The sequence below is a fragment of the Panulirus ornatus genome, chromosome 52, assembly GCF_036320965.1.
Source record: "Panulirus ornatus isolate Po-2019 chromosome 52, ASM3632096v1, whole genome shotgun sequence".
NCBI classification, from domain to species: Eukaryota; Metazoa; Arthropoda; class Malacostraca; order Decapoda; family Palinuridae; genus Panulirus; species Panulirus ornatus.
The window spans coordinates 4,695,292-4,717,032 of record NC_092275.1 but is presented as its reverse complement, the minus strand read 5'-3'; the positions used below and the strand labels follow the sequence as shown (position 1 = coordinate 4,717,032).

The following is a 21,741-nucleotide window of genomic DNA, read 5'->3' as shown; positions in this document are numbered from 1 at the left end:
GACCTACAAACTAAACCTGGCAGTTTAGGTAGGCAGTTAGTAGGCCTACAACCTAAACCTGGCAGTTTAGGTAGGCAGTTGGTAGGCCTACAACCTAAACCTGGCAGTTTAGGTAGGCAGTTGGTAGGCCTACAACCTAAACCTGGCAGTTTAGGTAGGCAGTTGGTAGGCCTACAGCCTTAACCTGGCAGTTTAGGCAGGCAGTTGGTAGGTCTACAACCTAAACCTGGCAGTTTAGGCAGGCAGTTGGTAGGCCTACAACATAAACCTGGCAGTTGGTAGGCCTACAACCTAAACCTGGCAGTTGGTAGGTCTACAACCTAAACCTGGCAGTTGGTAGGCCTACAACCTAAACCTGGCAGTTGGTAGGTCTACAACCTAAACCTGGCAGTTTAGGCAGGCAGTTGATAGGCCTACAAACTAAACATCGAATCCGATTATTCAATCCAAGTTCCTCCGTCAACCTCTGCTCTCCAGAACGTAGCAGTGGTGTTGCCACCACTGTGAACCTTGTTTCGATACGTCGACAATGCTCGGCTCGTCCAATACACTTTGGTGTGACGTCGTCTGGTTATGCACATCACGTCTGTGCCCTCCTGGTCTTCACTCCCTCTGCCTCTACAAGTCAAGTCATGGCGTCGGTGTGTACCAAGAGAACACAATAACTCGTGTACGTGTACACTGCCTGCCACCTCCCTCCCTACCCAAGTCGATCAGTCCACATGTGCATCAGACGCTGTCATCATCATCTTTCCTGACGCTGATGAGCTACATCTCTCTCTCTCTCTCTCTCTCTCTCTCTCTCTCTCTCTCTCTCTCTCTCTCTCTCTCTCTCTCTCTCTCTCTCTTTCCTCTCTCTCTTTCCTCTCTCTCTCTCTCTCTCTCTCTCTCTCTCTCTCTCTCTCTCTCTCTCTTGGAAATACTGACTTGCGACGTAGATGTGTTTCTTGGGGAAATACTGACGCCCTGGCAACACAAGGAGGCAGAGAGTGGCGCTAACCTGGATAAGAAGGCGAGGCCCACGCTCTCAGAGGGGTCGTGGATCGCCTCCACCACCTCCTGCTGGCGGGTTGCCGTCCACAGGTCGCTGGAGGAGAGGTGGTGCTTCTCTCCGAGGTAGCGACAGATGACGACCGTCTGGTGTAACTGCTTCCCCTCCACCACCAACACGGGGACCCGACCCCACTCGAACTCTGTCGCAAAGAAAACAGTTACTTGGTTAAACTGGTGAGGTATGGTGAGGGAGGGGGAAGGCAGTGGTGGTGAGGTATGGTGAGTGAGAGGGGGACGGCAGTGGTGGTGAGGTATGGTGAGGGAGAGGGGACGGCAGTGGTGGTGAGGTATGGTGAGTGAGAGGGGGACGGCAGTGGTGGTGAGTTATGGTGAGGGAGGGGGGACGGTAGTGGTGGTGAGGTATGGTGAGGGAGGGGGACGGTAGTGGTGGTGAGGTATGGTGAGGGGGGGACGGCAGTGGTGATGAGGTATGGTGAGGGAGGGGGGACGGCAGTGGTGGTGAGGTATGGTGAGGGAGAGGGGACGGTAGTGGTGGTGAGGTATGGTGAGGGAGGGGGGACGGCAGTGGTGGTGAGGTATGGTGAGGCGGGGACGGCAGTGGTGGTGAGGTATGGTGAGGGAGGGGGGACGGCAGTGGTGGTGAGGTATGGTGAGGGAGGGGGGACGGCAGTGGTGGTGAGGTATGGTGAGGGAGGGGGGACGGCAGTGGTGGTGAGGTATGGTGAGGGAGGGGGGACGGCAGTGGTGGTGAGGTATGGTGAGGGAGGGGGGACGGCAGTGGTGGTGAGGTATGGTGAGGGAGGGGGGGGGAAGGCAGTGGTGGTGAGGTATGGTGAGGGAGGGGGGACGGCAGTGGTAATGAGGTATGGTGAGGGAGGGGGGACGGCAGTGGTGGTGAGGTATGGTGAGTGAGAGGGGGACGGCAGTGGTGGTGAGGTATGGTGAGGGAGGGGGGACGGTAGTGGTGGTGAGGTATGGTGAGGGAGGGGGACGGTAGTGGTGGTGAGGTATGGTGAGGGGGGGACGGCAGTGGTGATGAGGTATGGTGAGGGAGGGGGGACGGCAGTGGTGGTGAGGTATGGTGAGGGAGAGGGGACGGTAGTGGTGGTGAGGTATGGTGAGGGAGGGGGGACGGCAGTGGTGGTGAGGTATGGTGAGGGGGGGACGGCAGTGGTGGTGAGGTATGGTGAGGGAGGGGGGACGGCAGTGGTGGTGAGGTATGGTGAGGGAGGGGGGACGGCAGTGGTGGTGAGGTATGGTGAGGGAGGGGGGACGGCAGTGGTGGTGAGGTATGGTGAGGGAGGGGGGACGGCAGTGGTGGTGAGGTATGGTGAGGGAGGGGGGACGGCAGTGGTGGTGAGGTATGGTGAGGGAGAGGGGACGGCAGTGGTGGTGAGGTATGGTGAGGGAGGGGGGACGGCAGTGATGGTGAGGTATGGTGAGGGAGGGGGGACAGCAGTGGTGGTGAGGTATGGTGAGGGAGAGGGGACGGCAGTGGTGGTGAGGTATGGTGAGGGAGGGGGGACGGCAGTGGTGGTGAGGTATGGTGAGGGGGACGGCAGTAGTGGTGAGGTATGGTGAGGGAGGGGGGACGGCAGTGGTGGTGAGGTATGGTGAGGGAGGGGGGACGGCAGTGGTGATGAGGTATGGTGAGGGGGGACGGCAGTGGTGGTGAGGTATGGTGAGGGAGGGGGGACGGCAGTGGTGGTGGGGTATGGTGAGGGGGGACGCAGTGGTGGTGAGGTATGCTGAGGGAGGGGGGGACGGCAGTGGTGGTGAGGTATGGTGAGGGGGGACGGCAGTAGTGGTGAGGTATAGTGAGGGAGGGGGGACGGCAGTGGTGGTAAGGTATGGTGAGGGAGGGGGGACGGCAGTGGTGGTGAGGTATGGTGAAGGAGGGGGGACGGCAGTGGTGGTGAGGTATAGTGAGGGGGACGGCAGTAGTGGTGAGGTATAGTGAGTGGGACGGCAGTAGTGGTGAGGTATGGTGAGAGGGACGGCAGTGGTGGTGAGGTATGGTGAGAGGGACGGTAGTGGTGGTGAGGTATGGTGAGAGGGACGGCAGTGGTGGTGAGGTATGGTGAGAGGGACGGCAGTGGTGGTGAGGTATGGTGAGAGGGACGGTAGTGGTGGTGAGGTATGGTGAGAGGGACGGCAGTAGTGGTGAGGTATGGTGAGAGGGACGGCAGTGGTGGTGAGGTATGGTGAGAGGGACGGCAGTGGTGGTGAGGTATGGTGAGAGGGACGGCAGTGGTGGTGAGGTATGGTGAGAGGGACGGTAGTGGTGGTGAGGTATGGTGAGAGGGACGGCAGTAGTGGTGAGGTATGGTGAGAGGGACGGCAGTGGTGGTGAGGTATGGTGAGAGGGACGGTAGTGGTGGTGAGGTATAGTGAGGGGGACGGCAGTAGTGGTCAGGTATGGTGAGAGGGACGGCAGTGGTGGTGAGGTATAGTGAGGGGGACGGCAGTAGTGGTCAGGTATGGTGAGAGGGACGGCAGTGGTGAAGTATAGTGAGGGGACGGCAGTGGTGAGGTATAGTGAGAGGGACGGCAATGGTGGTGAGCTATGGTGAGGGGGACGGAAGTGGTGGTGAGGTATGGTGAGGCCGGCAGTGGTGGTAAGGTATGGTGAGGGGAACAGCAATAATGAGGAATGGTAAGGGGGAACGAATTGGTATGGTGATAAGGACGGTACTAGAGAGGTATGGTGAGAGGGACGACACAAGAGAGGTATGGTGATATGGTGAGGACACTAGTGAGGTATGGTAGGGGGGTTATGACAATGGTGAGGTATGGTGAGGGGATTGACATTAGTGAGGTATGATGAGGGGGACGACAGGTGGGGTACTGTGATGGGGGACGACACACGAGGCATGGTGAGGGGGGACGACAATTGTGAAGTATGGTGAGTTACAAACAACAAGGGAAAAAAGGAAAACTAACTTCAGTCATCATTTTCAGCCATGTGTCACCATTACTATACTGGACGACATGTCATTATCACATCAGCGCATAAATGTCACCATCAGCACAGCCTATGACAACTGTCACCATCTTCACAGCATACAAGTCACCATCTTCACAGCATATGACAACCATCACACAGCGCATGACAATTGTCACCATTACCACAATACACAAAGGAAGTTGTCTTAATTTAGTTTCAGACTGAACTTCCTTGGTAAACTGCCAGCAAGCATTTGACACTACCACATGAGTGAGGCTGATTAAGAAGTTGGATCACCAGGCAAGAATGAAGGGAGAGGGTGGGGAGTGGAGGGAGAAACTCCTTCAGTAGATAGAAGCCTTTCTCAGTGGGTCGAAAAACAGGACGGATGTCAAAGGAAACCTTCTCTCAATGGGTCGAGGTGGCCAGCGGAGTGCTACAGGGCTCAGTTCTGGGGCCATGAATCTTCTTGCATCTACATAAATCACTCGCTTGAAGGTATGGACTCCTACCTGAATGATAATATGAAGGTCATGAGGGAAGTGAAAAGCGAGGAAGATTGCAACAAGTTACATGAGGACATAGACTCCAAAAGTTGGTTCGATACATGGCTGATGATAATTCAACCAAAGCAAATGGAAAGTACTGAGGATGAGATAAACTGAAGGAAGGCTTCAGTAGGAATCATATCAAGCACAGAATAAGGTTCAGGATTCTATGAATGAGAAAAGACTATGGAGTTAGCATCGTCCCTAACCTGTCGCCAGAGTCCTATAATTGGAGAATAAATAATAATACAAACTGTCTATAGGCAAATATTAGAACAGCTTTCAAGTATACGGATAACATAATGTCAACAAGCTCTTCATATCTTGCATTAGGCCAAAACTAAAATATGCTTCTCAAGTCTGGTGACCGCACCCAAAAGATCGCAAAAAGCTAAGAGAGAAGGTTCAGAGGAAGGCCACAAAGATGGTACCAGATTTAAGGGCGGAATAACAGGGGAAGGCTAGAGGCATTAAATGCATCCACCTTGCAAGTGTAAAAGAGTCGGGAGAGGAGTGGGGAGGTAGTAGTGACCCGATCACAACCCTTTTAAGTTTTATTTCTTTTAAACAAATTGTTGACGAAGATGTAGGGATCAAGCAACCAGAAGACATGGCTTTAAATTACGTAAAGAAGCTGTTAAAAAGAAGTACTTTTATCGTACAAGGGAGGTGGAGAGATGAATGATATAGAATGAATGTGGACATAATTCATTCAAACACCATGCATACAATGACAGACGAGAAAGATCATGAAATGGGGAGCCAAGAGTGTTGAAATTCTTTCCCCGCACAATACAATCAACACCATCAACACAGCACAAAGCTCACCATCAAAACAGCACACAACTCACCACCAACACAGCACACAACGCACTATCAACACAGCACACAACTCACCATCAACACAGCACACAACGTACCATCAACAGCACACAACTTATCCTCAACACAGCACAACTCACCATCAACACAGCACACAACTCACCACCAACACAGCACACAACTCACCACCAACACAGCACAACTCACCATCAACACAGCACACAACGCACCATCAACACAGCACACAACTCACCATCAACACAGCAAACAACGTACCATCAACAGCACACAACTCATCATCAACACAGCACACAACTCATCATCAACACAGCACACAACTCACCATCAACACAGCACACAACTCACCATCAACACAGCACACAACTCACCATCAACACAGCACACAACTCACCACCAACACAGCACACAACTCACCATCAACACAGCACACAACTCACCATCAACACAGCACACAACTCACCATCAACAGCACACAACTCACCATCAACACAGCACACAACTCACCATCAACACAGCACACAACTCACCATCAACACAGCACACAACTCACCATCAACACAGCACACAACTCACCATCAACACAGCACACAACTCACCATCAACACAGCACACAACTCACCATCAACACAGCACACAACTCACCATCAACACAGCACACAACTCACCATCAACACAGCACACAACTCACCATCAACACAGCACACAACTCACCATCAACACAGCACACAACTCACCATCAACACAGCACACAACTCACCATCAACACAGCACACAACTCACCATCAACACAGCACACAACTCACCATCAACACAGCACACAACTCACCATCAACACAGCACACAACTCACCATCAACACAGCACACAACTCACCATCAACACAGCACACAACTCACCATCAACACAGCACACAACTCACCATCAACACAGCACACAACTCACCATCAACACAGCACACAACTCACCATCAACACAGCACACAACTCACCATCAACACAGCACACAACTCACCATCAACACAGCACACAACTCACCATCAACACAGCACACAACTCACCATCAACACAGCACACAACTCACCATCAACACAGCACACAACTCACCATCAACACAGCACACAACTCACCATCAACACAGCACACAACTCACCATCAACACAGCACACAACTCACCATCAACACAGCACACAACTCACCATCAACACAGCACACAACTCACCATCAACACAGCACACAACTCACCATCAACACAGCACACAACTCACCATCAACACAGCACACAACTCACCATCAACACAGCACACAACTCACCATCAACACAGCACACAAATCACCATCAACACAGCACACAACTCACCATCAACACAGCACACTCACCATCAACACAGCACACAACTCACCATCAACACAGCACATAAATCATCAACACAGCACACAACTCACCATCAACACAGCACACTCACCATCAACACAGCACACAACTCACCATCAACACAGCACATAAATCATCAACACCGCACACAAATCACCATCAACACAGCACACAACTCATCATCGACACCACACAACTCACCATCAACACAGCACACTCACCATCAACACAGCACACAACTCACCATCAACACAGCACACAACTCACCATTAACACAGCACATAATCTCAACACCGCTCACACAAATCACCACACACAGCACACAAAACTCATCATCGACACCACACAACTCACCATCAACACAGCACACTCACCATCAACACAGCACACAACTCACCATCAACACAGCACACAACTCACCATCAACACAGCACACTCACCATCAACACAGCACACAACTCACCAATCAACACAGCACAAAATCCATCAACACAGCACACACAAACAACCTATCGGAATCACTGCACACAACGTCAACATCACACATAGCACACAGACGCACCTGTCTCACATCAGCTCATAAAGCATCGACACAGCTCACCAAATCACCACAAGTACCGCATATGACAACTGTCACTATCACTATTGTACGCAACAAGTGTCACCATCACCACAGTACACAGCAAGTGTCACCATCACCACAGTACACAAGTGTCACCATCACCACATTACACAACAAGTGTCACCATCACCACAGTACACAGCAAGTGTCACTTTCACCACAGTACACAAGCGTCACCATCCCCACATTACACAACAAATGTCACCATCACAACAGTACACAGCAAGTGTCACCCTCACCACAGCAAATAAGTGTCACCATCCCCACACTACACAAGTGTCACCATCACAACAGTACACAACAACTGTCACCATCACCACAGTAAACAAGTGTCACCATCACAACAGTACACAACAACTGTCACCATCACAACAGTACACAACAATTCACCATCACAACAGTACACGTGTCACCATCACCACAGTACACAACTGTCACCATCACAACAGTACACAACAATACACCATCACAACAGTACACAGCAAGTGTCACCATCACAACTACACAACAAGTCACCATCACAACAGTTCACAACGTCATCATGATCTACAGGTCACCATCCCTATACACGGGGCATTGGCCTGGGGTTCCGGGGCCCCTCACCTGGCTTCCTGGCCAACCACTGTTTAAAGATGTCGATCCTCTCCTCTGTATAGGTGGCGCCCACCGCCTTCAGAATCCACCTTATGGGTTCCCCTCGAGCTCTCAGGTCCATATACGCCAGGTGGTACGTCATGCTGTTCCTGCAGGTTAAGGCGGAGTTGGTAAGTTAGATAGGTTAAAGGAGGTTTATGTGAAGTTACGTATCCGCCAAATGAGGAACGTTTACGAGTCTAGTAAGAGTTGAAATCGGAAAAAAAGAACAGGAGACAAAATCTACGAAGTGTATACAACACTAAATGGATTGACAGCCATTGGTTGCAAGAATACTCACAGTTCCTTATATACGTACAGAGAAGATTGGCTATGTATCAGGAGGCACCATTCAAATAACCTGAGATATTCAACATTAAGAAAGAATATTTTGACAAGAAAATCACATATATGTTTGCGAAAGCCTTTGTTGAGTTGACATTGTACAAAGTCATGACTTGGCGCCTGATTTCCACATTAGGTTATCAATTGGGGAATCAAACAATCTGATGTCAAATACTAGAATACCATTTAAATGTAGGCATAAGAAAATATTCAGCAAGCTGCTCTGCTCATCCTGCATAAGAACAAAACTGGAGTATCTTACCATGGTTGATCAAGGTACTGTGTAGTCATTTGAAGAAATATAAAGAACTACTATAATGCTCCAGAGGTAGTCTACACAGATGGCACCACAAAACAAAACAAAAAAAATTGAGTTTAGCAGCCTTGAATTTGTCCACCGTGGCGGATACAAGAGTAAAAGGGGCGACCTGATCAAAATCTTTAACTTTTCAACCAGTTTGATGTCAAAAGTGAACAGTTCTCTGAGAGATGTATATGGATAGAACAAACACAGGACATAATATGAAATCAAGTAATAAACCTAAAGTGATGTAAAGAGGTGCTTATATAACAATAAAGAATGAATGGAATGTACCAAATGTTGAAATTATAAATGTGGACGGCATAGTTTAAATCATGTATGATAGCAATGGTCAGGAGATGGGGCCCTATGAGTGTGGAACTCCCTCTCTGTCCTGTACAAATGGGTAATTACACTACAGGAAGAGAGTCACAAGGCATCTATCATTATCCTAAATGTGTGGACACTTCGTAATTTCCAATTTCATCACCAGAGAGAATATCTAGAGAAAATTTTTCACAACTGAGACGTTTGGAAAATAATGAAAATGGTTATGGCAATGACTATATCTAAAAAGCAAGCCTCAATTTCCTGACACAGGAAACTCACATGGTAAGACTTGCTCCACTAAGTATAATGAATTCTGACATGTTATTTATTTACATATGGAGTTTCTACTTCCTACGTCATGGTACGTTATCCTATTGTTTTCGCTTTTATTTCCTCTAACCTAACCTGACCTCTTACGACAAATATATTCTAAATATGACACAATCTAATGCAAGAAACACACATCATCATATGATTTTCGTTAGCAACAGTCAATAAATGAAACGCGTCCCCCAAAGCATACTTTAAACACAAGTCAATAATGAGGATTATCAATTCTCAGGATCAACTGTGTAATGTGCTCAACTATACACAAACTCCCTCCCTTCCAACCATCACAATACACCCAGCAGCCTCCTCACCATCTCCTGCCACTCTGGTGTCCAGGACTTCCCACTGAGGTTGGAAAACCAGGTGTTGCATCAGCCAGAGATAGCAGGTCCTTCATCCTCCCACTGATGTTGTGTGTTGGGTCTTACGGCCATCGACCTATGAGGAAGGTCATTAGGCCTGCAACCCTATTTAACCGTTATTATATGTATGACTGATGTCATCATTCCTAAATACCTATTGAAAAAAGAAAAAAGTATATGTAACTTTGATGTAATGATGATAGATAAATAATAATAAATATAAGTAGTGGAAATAAAAGTTTTGTGGGTACTGGGCCGACCTGGCGGCAAATACCACCCAGTCGACACAGTATCCATGGTTGCATTTTACCCAAGGTCACACTCATCCAAGGTCACACTCATCGTCAGGACTGAACAGGTTAACGACACCAAGTTACCACCATTACAGACAGGAAACCCAGCTTACCAAGAGATGGTCCAACCTCGGGACTCAGTAGTTGGCTTCTTAAGCTTCAATCATCTTCTATCATTTCTTGATACACTCGATGGTAACAATCAAGTCACAGTTTTATACGGAAACAAGAGTATGTAAGATACTATAGTGATTCCGAATGCGGAAAATATAGGTTCTCTCTCCCTCCTTTTCAGAATCCCTCGAACAGAAAATGTAGATCAGTTCCCTACAAACCTCTTCAGATATCTGTATTTTCAGAAACTAGGGAGATGCTATTCTTCTAAGAGAAATACACAGTACATTAAGTGAGACATACACAGTACGTCAAGCGGGAAATACACAGTAAATTCAAGCACCACAGGTCTACGCTGACCGTTAAGGTAAATAACCTGCGCAAATGATCTCTTCTTACCGGGCTCGCGCAGCCTGCCAGGCGCTGAATAATCATACATTATGATTTTTAGTACATACTTCAACATCAAGTAACTTCTCCCCAGTATTGTTTGCAACAGACGGGTATAAGACATCTATTCATAATAATCATTTCGATTCGAGCAAACTTCTCAGTTATCATGAGCCCCATTGACGGTATGACACCTGCGGTTTTAGCATAGGGCGACGCCAGCGATAACGTAACACTGGGGAGGGTCAACTGTTATGGCTAAACGGCAACTCATTGCATCACTATTAATGTTATTCTGTTATTATCACCATTGTTATCATTATTATTATTGTTATTATTATTATTATTGTTATTATCATGGCTAATATAATTATTATTTTCATTATCATTAGATTATATAATCATTATCATTATATTATCATTATTATTATTATTATAATTATTCCCTTATGTGCAGCCAATAGATAGCACTAATGTGCGGAAGATCCGTCAATATATCATTTGACGGCTAAATATTGCTACAAAATCAATGAGCATTGTATGATATTTGATATTCAGCCACGGGGTGATAAGTTCCGCCCCTGTGTTATATATACAAGATTCATCCACAGTTTGTTATATATCGATTTCCCAAAGCCAATATGAGGTTATGTTTCCTTGTTTTCTTGAATGTTATAAGCATTAGCTTTGTTACATCTCAACTGTTGTTTACAATGTTGATTCTGAGTGTAATTACAATACTCTAAGATAATTCCACTTTCTCTCCTTATTTGTGTTACATTGTCAAACTTCTTATTAACATATTAGGTTCATGTTGGATGCAACATTAGGTTCCTGTACTTGGGTGGAATATTACATTCTTGTGGTTGGGATCAATAATGGGTTTTTGTGGTTGGGCTGCAACATTAAGTTCTTGTGGTTGGATTCTAAGTTCTTGTGGTTGATGCTACATTAGGTTCTTTTGGTTGGATGTTACATTAGGTTCTTGTGGTTGTATGCAACATTAGGTTCTTTTGGTTGGATGCTACATTCGGTTCTTGTGGTTGGATGCAACAATAGGTTCTTGTGGTTGGATGTAACATTAGGTTCTTGTGGTTGGAGGCTACATTAGGCTCCTGTGGTTGGTTGCAACATTAGGTTCTTGTGGTTGGATGCTACAGGCTCTTGTGGTTGGATGGTATATTAGGTTCTTGTGGTTGGATGCAACATGAGGTACTAGTGGTGTACTGAAACAGTGAATTCTTGTGACTGGCTGCAACATTTGTTTCTTTTTTTTAATGCAACACTAGGCATGTCTGATGAATAAAATCCTTTCATGTTAATGATTAAACCATATGTAATCCACAACTGGATACAAGTAATATTGGTTGTCATGCATGACATGGATAAATTCCTTTAGGACTGGCAATCCTCTGTAAGAATTTTATATCACATTGGAAATATACATCCTGGTTTAGAGTTCTTGTTTTTAATTCATATTTTTCTAATGCATGTATAAAAGAAAGGAAATTAAGAAAGTATTTTCTTAATATTTCAAAGTGCTATGAACAACTTAGATTTTGTTGAATTCACAATGTTATAATATGAACATTAAAACGTATATGAAATCGTGTCTTTACCCACTGAAGTGATGCAATAGTTTTCAATTAATAGTTCACAGCATTAAGTCATATATAAATGGAAAACTGAAATGAACAGACAAATGAGAAATCTTGAGGATACTTCAATGTTATGTCTTGAATAATTACTTAGCTGACGTTTGTTTAGAGAACAGTGTGAAGAACCAGGTAACAGCAGTTCTCCCATAATGAAGAGCAACAGACAATAAAACAACCAAAATGTGTCATAAAGTTAGTACACTCATCACATGACGCGCTGAAATTCAGTTTAGAGGTGACATTTCGGTCCGTGGGGATATTAGCTCATGTATATTAACTAGAGTGTTTGGTTATATTGCTTTATACCCTCCAGAACATATTAACATCACCGGTTTGTAAATGTATTCCGTCCTACCTGACCTACAACATTAAATTACTCGACAGTGGGCAGGGCGATGAAGGTGAGGGGGTGAGAAGGGGGGTAAATTTACGGTAACTACCGTAAAAAATTGAAATAAACACACATGGGAAGCTAAGGTATACAAAAACTTTACCTAACGTAAGGTGAAGAAGATCGTGTGTTATTTCACGAACATTTATGTGTTTTGGTCATCTGCCTTCGTCCATTTGCCGGGGCCGGCTGTACAAAGTTGCCTTGACATAGGTAGCTTTCTTTGTTCTACACTTAAAGTATATGACCCTATCTTTTTTGACTACTATATGTGGTTATGACTTTTAAAAAAATGTTCAGATAGAAATATCGTGGATTTTCAGGTGACAGTGCTTCAAAATAGTCATTCTCGAAGGCGCACGTCTTCACACTGAACCAATAACACTAATATTTTTCCTCTAACATTACATAAAACAGCAAACCCCAGCCTCTGGGAACCCCAGGCCTTAGGAAAATTTACATAAGGTTTTTATAGGTTCTGTCCATTTTCATTTCCGAGTTTTTCATCTTTATTATTTACCACTTCATTTTCAAAGGCCTCCCCACTGCCGAGGTAGATATACCTGTAGTAACCCTAATTTGGAGTGTTTTGATGATGTAAAAGTGTCCTGATATGAAATATCTCGTCATATACGATTTCCGTCCGCATTTCCATGTTAATATCACCACGGACCAAAAATAATGTACACAATTAGCATAATAAGGGATTTTACCCACCCGCTCGGGAGTTTTAGTCCAACATGAGCTCTTCTGTCTCCTTTCATTCGTCTGTGGATTCACTGTGCCGTGCTGAAAGCTGGACATAATGTCTGAGAATCAGTCAGAAAAAAGTGGAGCGAGAAAGAGTTGGGGTTGAGGGGCTAAAAGGGTAATTATTTACATTTTCTGAGCCATTCGTATCGTTCTTGCTTCTATATGTTCTTGTAGACGCCTTCAAACTCTTTACACTCTGATTGGTCCTCCTTATTCGAGTTGCTTCGCTATTCACGCAAGCGAAAACTTTTTTCTTAAGTACGCTAGCATTTATTTCTTTTTATGTCGTAGCGGTTCAGTTAAGCTCGATTTTGGCATATATTTCTTCGGGGATCGTTATCTTTAACCCACAGGTTTCCACAGAGGCGCGAGAAAAAGTTTTCATACTACCTCACTGGGTTTAGTCTCATATTTTTGTAAAAATTCTACTCCCTCTTTTTTTCTAAACCCTCATTGCAAATCTGAGCGTTTCTCGAAAGGTGCTTCAACTTTTCCATGGGTTAAGTTTCTTTAAATCTTTAAAGAAAGTGACGTGTCAATAATTTCCACTGGAACACTTCTCTAAAGTGGAAGACAGTATTACAACAACTGGTGTTGCCGCTGAGTGGACCTCATCGCCGTCATCCCCAACACTAGTCACTCAGGAGGTATGTACCTTGGTCGCTTCTGGTGTATAATGAATGATAAAGAATCCAACAGCGCGTCTGACTTGGGAAGAGCAGCGTCCTGGCCAAGACCCTACACCACCAGCAACACTCCTCAGGAAGACTGGCCAGTGGTTCTGCACATTTACCCAACGTCCTTCCTTAAAGATAGGCACGACTTTGCACTTTTTCATTTCTCTGATACTACACTCTCCACTTGTGACATACTGATCAATATTTCGAGCGGCCTATTAAGTATACAAGCACTTTCCCTCAATACATATGGAGAAATTTCATAAGGACCATGAACTTTATTTGGGTTAGAAAAAAAGAATTATAGCCTAGAAAGTCTTTTCTAGCAATTTCAATTCTTTCTGAGACCTCCTCCCAAGCTCATGTCCATGGTGTAGGATTCAGTGTCTTCCACTGTAAACCTTTTGAAACTCATTCAGCATCTGGCATATCTCCTCCTCTTCCTTAGCAGTTCTCGCAATCAAAAAATTAGCCTAATTAGCTACGTTTAACCAACAATATACTCCTGATGAATTCATAGAATAAGTTTGCCATGTCTGATGCCTTACCCACAAATACTACTCTCAGTATGCCTCTGCTTTCAAGTATTTACTTTGAAGCAATCATTTCTTTGTTTCTTACAACTTCAAACATTGACTGACGATTGTGTCATCTGTATCTCCTCTACTGAACATCTGTAAGCTAATTTGCCTCGTGACATCTATTACTGACCCATATATTTCTCTTTTTCAACCTTCTCTATGTGCATACACTAGTACCCACATTCTATTTTTATCTAGATATCACAAAACCTTCCATAATCTTTCTTAAGGAACATTCGTTCTCATTTCATACTCTGAATGAACTTTTTCAGCTGTGTAATTACCTCGGCTATATCTCCTCGTTTGGGTCAACTGAAGATTGGCCACACCCTCCTTCTTCTAAGTTACGTTTGTAACCTAACTTGAACCGAGTCTAGCCTAACACAACCTAATCTAACCTACAAAAACGATGGGCTTTGGGGGATGAATCTCCTGGTGACAAACATATCATCCATCCACTCCATCCTAGACTAATCCTCAAAAGCATTTATAAAGGAGTTGTAATCCATATAAAACAGAGTACTCAGAACAATCACAGGCCTCCTAGCCACCGTTATCAAGCAGCAACTGCACAACGAAACGATTACAAGCTAAACGTTCCATTCCAACCAGCCTTTTAACTCCACTCCACCACACTTAAACAGACACTCCCAAGGCATACACTAGTTACGCGTTCTTATCTGTGTTCTGCTCATCACTCATCACATTACAAACATTGTTTCAACGTATCACAAGACCCCTCATACCCTAGATGGAAGTTAGTGAAGACATTCTGCACTTATCCTTAAACTGTCCTGCACTCATCCCTCACACACACACACACACACATACACACTCAACACCACATGAACCACAGAGTCCCAGAGGTGATCTTGAGCGAGGAAGTCTTTTTTTTAAATTTCCACGTTACAGTGTGTAAAGATATGGTCTAGCAATGATGATGTCTTAGCCCTTCTGATTACCCTATCTTCTGTGACTGTCTGTTAAGGAAAATTCGTTGGTATAAATTGGAGGACCTTGTATCTCCGTGACTTTTTCTCTCTTCATGAAAATCTAAACTCTTCCAGTCTATCTTATTGTGGGTAGAATTACCCATCATCAGGACTTTGCCATCTCTAAGGTATGTATCCTGTGGCCTCAAAGTCACCGTTTTTACTGTTCCTTCTTTGTTTTTGTCTGACAGCTGTTCTGGATCAATGCAGCTTCTTGAAGGGCTGTGAATTATCGTCAGCACTATACACGCCATTCTTACAATCATTTTTCCTATTAGATATTTTCTGAATGAGCCATCCATCATTATTTCTTAAGATGTAATGTCATTCTTTCATCAAGAGCTAATCACCCTTTATCTTATCTATCCATTAATGTTATCTCTGCCACTCCTGGGCAGATTAAGCTAGGTTTTTCCTCTTCCGTGAGTCTGGCACCCGCTCAACCAAACACTACCAGAAAAGAGTTTCCCACCAGTCCAGTCCACCTGCATTTGTATACATGGTTTTCAATCTGTTCGTTTGCATACGTTCTCTGGCTCTGTTATGTGTTAACGAATTTTCAGAAATATGACGTTGCCTCCACACTAATAAACCTCGTTTATCAATTATATTGTAGAGGAATATCATTTGTAGATATAAGGACCTAAATGGATTTGCAAGTTTATTTGGAATTTTACTTTTAAAGAATGGGAAAGGTGGGGACACTGATGGTGTGGTGAGAGAGTTGGCGGAGTGGATCCAGATGGTATGTCTGGAAGCATGGAACAGTGGCCAGGGGTCTCATGACTGGAGGGTGGTGCGGGGACAGTAATTGTTCCACTGTGCAAAGGAGAGAGGAGTAGAGGCGAGTGTGGGTAATTAAGCAAGGAGGAATGATTGGGGACTGGATGTTGTGAACACACATCTCACGTATGGATGTAGAGTGTGATTGGAGACAATGATCCCAGGCGACGAATCAGCTTAAGATGTAAAATGGAGAAAGAAAAAGAAGGAAGGAGCAACTTTATAAGTGTGGAAGACCATGGTTCACTTCGACACACAGGGCAACATGGGTTGAGGATGTGTGTTTGTGTATGTGATGTGGGATATATATATATATATATATATATATATATATATATATATATATATATATATATATATATATATATATATATTTCTTTTCTTTCAAACTACTCGCCATTTCCCGCATTAGCGAGGTAGCGTTAAGAACAGAGGAGTGGGCCTTTGAGGGAATACCCTCACCTGGCCCAATTCTCTGTTCCTTCTTTTGGAAAGTTAAAAAAAAACGAGAGGGGAGGATTTCCAGCCCCCGCTCCCTCCCCTTTTAGTCGCCTTCTACGACACGCAGGGAATACGTGGGAAGTATTCTTTCTCCCCTATATATATATATATATATATATATATATATATATATATATATATATATATATATATATATGCCCGACCCATCCCATTAAAGTGGAAATAGAATAATGTTAAATAGGCAGAGAGATATATAGAGAGATTTGCTAATATGGATGTGAACAAAAATCTTTAGGGAAACCGTCATGGTACAATCATTTTCCATTGACTTGCAGGTGAGCGAGCGATGGACGGTGGAAATGATATGTAGTAGAGATGTGGAACGCTCTCAACTGACACTACACTGGCGGAGAGGACATTGTAACTGGTTGTATAAACTGACGCTGTACTGGTGGAAAGGACAGTGTATTGGCTCTATACACTGGTGGAGAGGCTGTAGTTGGCTCTGTATACTGACGCTACACTAATGAAGCGGAATGTGTACTTGTATCTGTATACTGACGCTACATTAGTGAAGCGGAATGTGTATTTGTATCTGTACACTGACGCCAAACTGGCGGAGAGGACAGTGAAGCTGACTTTGTATGCTGACGCTACACTTCGAAGAAAGGACTATGTAGCTGATTCTGTATACTGACGCTACACTGACAGAGGCGGCAGTTTAGTTGGCTATGTATAATGAAGTTACAGTGGTGAACAGGAAAGTGTGCCTGACTCTGTATACTGACTCTACGCTGGTGGAGAGGAGTGTAGTTGGCTCTGTATACTAACGTTCCACTGGTGGAGAGGACAGTGTAGTTGGGTCTGTATACTGACGCTACACTGGTTGAGAGGACAGTGTAGTTGGATTTGTATGCTGTCGCTACATTGGTGAAGAAGACAGTGTAGTTAGCTCTGTATACTGAGCTCCAATGGTAGAGACGACAGTGTAATTGTATATCGAGGCTGCATGGCGGCGAGAACAGTGTACTTAGCATTAAATACTCAGAAAAATCTGGTGGAGAACAGTGCAATTGTTCTATATGTTGAGGATTCACTGGTAGATAGGACCTGGTAGCTGGCTCGGTATACAATGACACAACAAAGATGTCAGTTCACTGTCTTATCTCATTACGTCTAGGACTGAGACGGCGTTGTTGTCGCCTTTCAGCTGCACAGCCACACCCTCACCACGGTGTCTGCCCAGCCCTGATGATGGCTACACCAAGGCGACCTTTGCTACCCCGTCACACATGAGACACACATCACCATATATCTCCAACGCAATATCCAGCTAGCCATACCGTTAGGGCAGTTGGGACAATGGCCGTCCGCCGGCGATATCGTTAAGATAATTGAGTATTGGCTCTAGTTTCCTGCATGGTGCATGCTTTAGATAACTGTTTAATTATTGCCGTGACTATACTGAGCAGTCCTGAAGTATTCTTGCTAACGCTTGTCAATGATTGTAGTTTTATTTCAAAGAAGGTTAGCCCATGTCAGCCGTAGGAAGGAACTGCAACACTTGTATTATTGTTATTTACAAGATATTATGCACGTTGGGCCTCCTAAGGCCAGGGTCATGTGGTCAGTGACAGATCTATGAATATCTTTCTTGATAACAGACTGGAGGTATGGGTTCCGAGAGGTGAAGAATTGGGGAAAAGTAACACATGGGAAGGGCAAGTAACAAGCAACTTGCTGGTCCAATACGAGGTTATCTGTTATGGTGGTTTAAAGATAGTGGGAGAAAGAGCATAGGTGATCACATCCCACTAGAACATCCATTTTCCATCGCAATGAAATGTGTCAAGTGAAACATGAGTATGGAGATCAAAATCAGTATAGTTGTCATTTCTAAACATGGCTAGGCTATGGGTACTACTGGCACTTTGGCCTATATACATTACATGCCATAGGTATTACTGGCACTCTGGCCTATATACATTACTTGCTTTAGGTATTATTGGCACTTTGACATCTCTGGAAATGTTCATCACTTGAATTATAAAATTTGTGGCCAGAGATACGGACACATCATGGAATATCGTGTCTTGGATTGCGATAATATAAGATGTTTTAGGGACAAGTCCAAACAAACCTTGCAGACATGGCACAACACCTTACTGTTAAAATTAGTACATTAAAATTCTGAAACTTTCTTATACTGCATCTGGCGGATGTATATACCAAATGAAAGACTGTTAGGTACCGTAATAACAGCTTAACAGAGAAAACAAGAAGAGCACCATCAATACAGTCATTTGAAGCAAAACTAGATCGTTTGTGGGAAAGCCAAGCAGAGAAATATAACTACGAGAAGATACACACGACCGGACATGACAAAAAAAATTGAAGTTTAGACGAGGAGCTGACAGATACAGACTCTACAGGAGGCCTACAGTCACAAGAGGATCTGTGAGTAATGATCCTACATTCTAACATGTAATCATCTGCCCATTAAAGTCTGATCAAAACCCTTTGTGACTTCTGTAATCCTATTGTGTTATCGCTCACAGGATCAGCATAGGTACACAATGACCTACCCCATGATAGTGGCGCATATCACATCAAAATGGTCATCAAGTGAGAATTTACTTGGAAAAACGTAAAATTAGGAAGTTACTGAGCAACGAACTCACCCAAAGCGCTACACTCACAGTCCAATCTAATAATGGTTTTCCTTCGTCTCGTACATTTATCTTGGTTTAATTGAAATTGCCAGCGACTACTCTATATATGTCTATATTCCATAACTAATTCCCCCTACGGGAAACCGTGATTGGATTACGATCTACTTCGGTTCTACATTTCTTAAGTTCTTCCTTCCCGTTCAAAATACATCGAGAGAAATAAAGTGACCATTGGCAACTCACACAGACGTTGACAAAGGGGAGGGAGTCGGTCACCCAACCCGTTAAGCTGACTACCTGCTTTCTTGCCTTCACAACAGTCTGGAGGTGGGGTATGTCAGCCCACAAGTGTTACCTTAATGACGAAGCCTAGGCTGGGTAGCAAGTGGCACCTGCTACACCTTCCCTATGTTTTGTGATACGTGAGTTCTTCCACACCGACAACTCATACGTACACATTACTACTGCCTTACTGCATTTCCAGAAAATCACTTTCTGGCAGATCTAGTCAGCGGATGTAATTCCTTCCAAAATTCTTTCTCCCTGGGCATCACTAGTGTCGTCTCCACTATCCCTCCATGTTATTCTGCTTGTGTGGACGTCACTGCACCCTCCCCAGTGGCGTGAATACTCAGCACAATGCACAAGGAACAGTCTCTCCCGCTTATCCTAGCTTTGCCGTGGTTATGTAACTAACGTATACGATGAGCATCGCAATCTCTACATAGTAGCTATATCTTGCTTAATTTCATAAAAGAAAAAAGATCAATTTAAATACGTAGAAAAGACCCTTTGCTGGATGTGAAACCATGACTGCCGGCCGTGTGGTGAGGTATGGAGCAAGACTCACCAGGTGAGGAGAGCTAACTTGGTGCTGGTGGCTACGCGAGGAGCGGGTACGGATGGAGTGGTGTAGGGTCTGACCGCGAGGACCTGCAGCCGGCTAGTGAAGCAGGGTGGAGCGCGGGAGCCCTCGCCACCGCGTTACACTAAACAATGTTCATGGAAAAATGATGGAGTGTTTTGAGTGGTTCACGGGAGAACGGATGAGTGCCGTCAGACCTGTAGACATGTACCTTAAGCCTTTGGTCATCGTGGGAGCTGTGTTCAGCCTGACCGTCGGTCCGAAGACACCCTAGTGGGAAGTGTAAATAGAGAGAGAGAGAGAGAGTTTGGCAAGATGTATTGCCTGTGTTGGAGTAAGCAGGTGCTGGTTTAGGCTGCCTTGACGTAGTGCATGGACCTCAGTCTTACATAAACCTCAAGGACAACGTATTGTGTCACTTTAAGATAACATCTGTCAGTCAGGGAGTTTTAATTCCATTCTGTCCAGATATGTGTAGCTACCTCACTGTCGCCCCACAAGTGTTACCTTAATGACGACACTGGCTGGGTAGCAAGTGGCACCTGCAGTATTAATCCCCTGCCACCCACACTCGATGCTGGCGGTAGCAGATCAAGAGCTGCCGCTGTAATTATAGATGACTTGACTATTTCCATGAGAGGCGCCGCTCTAACGGACTTATCCACAAGTCCGACAGCTTGGAGATGCGTAAGAAGCTTACGATATTCGGCTTCGATGCCTCTAATTCCCAATGGGTTTCCAGATCTGGCCTCGCCGCTCCTTAAGATACCCGGGCATCACGGAAAGAAGTACGGGCCACCGACAAGCAAAGACCCGTGTCGGACCAAGCAGAGATCCGACGATTTCATAGAAAAAAGAAAAGAAGCAAGTCAGTCAGGCAGGTGACTCACCACCAGACAACAAGTGTACCACTCCGGTACCTGAAGTCTTGGTGATGTGACGCGTCTCCTCCGTCAGTAGATGTCCCAACGTGACTACTGACGTTTCATCTTCCTGGCAGGTGTCATTGTGGCGCCTCATCCCCGACGTCCACCTTCGGCAGGACTCGCGTGGGACATCACCTTCGCCCGTCACGAGCAGCAGCTGTAACAACAAGGGACCTACGGCCACGCCCGCGGCACTCCTGCATCCCTACCGCCCCTTCAGGAGCCTCCTCCAACCCAGACACACACCGGCTGTAGCCACACACTCCAGGTGCCGCGATACAGGCCACACCCACCTCCTCCTACAGGAGCTGCACGTTGACTGGGCAGCCAGGCACTTCTCCTCCATGTTGCTGCTTCATCTGGCATCCTCACCAGCACCACAGGACTCCTGCCTGCCAAACCTGTCTCGTGTTACTCCACCTACCTTACTGGACCTCTTCTTCATCACAATCCTGCACCTTCAGTAGCCCATTGTCCTTTTTTTTTTTTTACCTCACTTGGTATATCATATCTAATAAAGCATTGTTGTTTAGCGTGTT

The 21,741-nt window shown here is 45.1% G+C and overlaps 1 protein-coding gene across 6 annotated transcripts in view; it reads right to left on the bottom strand.

The window, feature by feature from the left end:
• Window positions 1-21,518, bottom strand: part of LOC139765003 (hematopoietic prostaglandin D synthase-like) — a 205,735-nt gene extending 184,217 nt beyond the window's left edge. For 2 of the 6 annotated variants that reach the window (XM_071692060.1, XM_071692059.1), the window contains exons 1-3: window positions 13,209-13,361; window positions 7,948-8,087; window positions 1,001-1,193 (exon numbers count right to left, since the gene is read on the bottom strand). In XM_071692060.1, the coding sequence (XP_071548161.1) occupies window positions 1,001-1,193; window positions 7,948-8,087; window positions 13,209-13,255 (380 nt within the window). In that variant the 5' untranslated portion in view covers window positions 13,256-13,361. Of the gene's footprint in view, window positions 1-1,000; window positions 1,194-7,947; window positions 8,088-10,051; window positions 10,412-13,208; window positions 13,362-20,261; window positions 20,414-21,196 lie in introns of those variants that run through there. The other 4 variants (XM_071692058.1, XM_071692056.1, XM_071692055.1 and 1 more) reach the window with 4 other exon arrangements.
• Window positions 21,519-21,741: the final 223 nt, after the last annotated feature.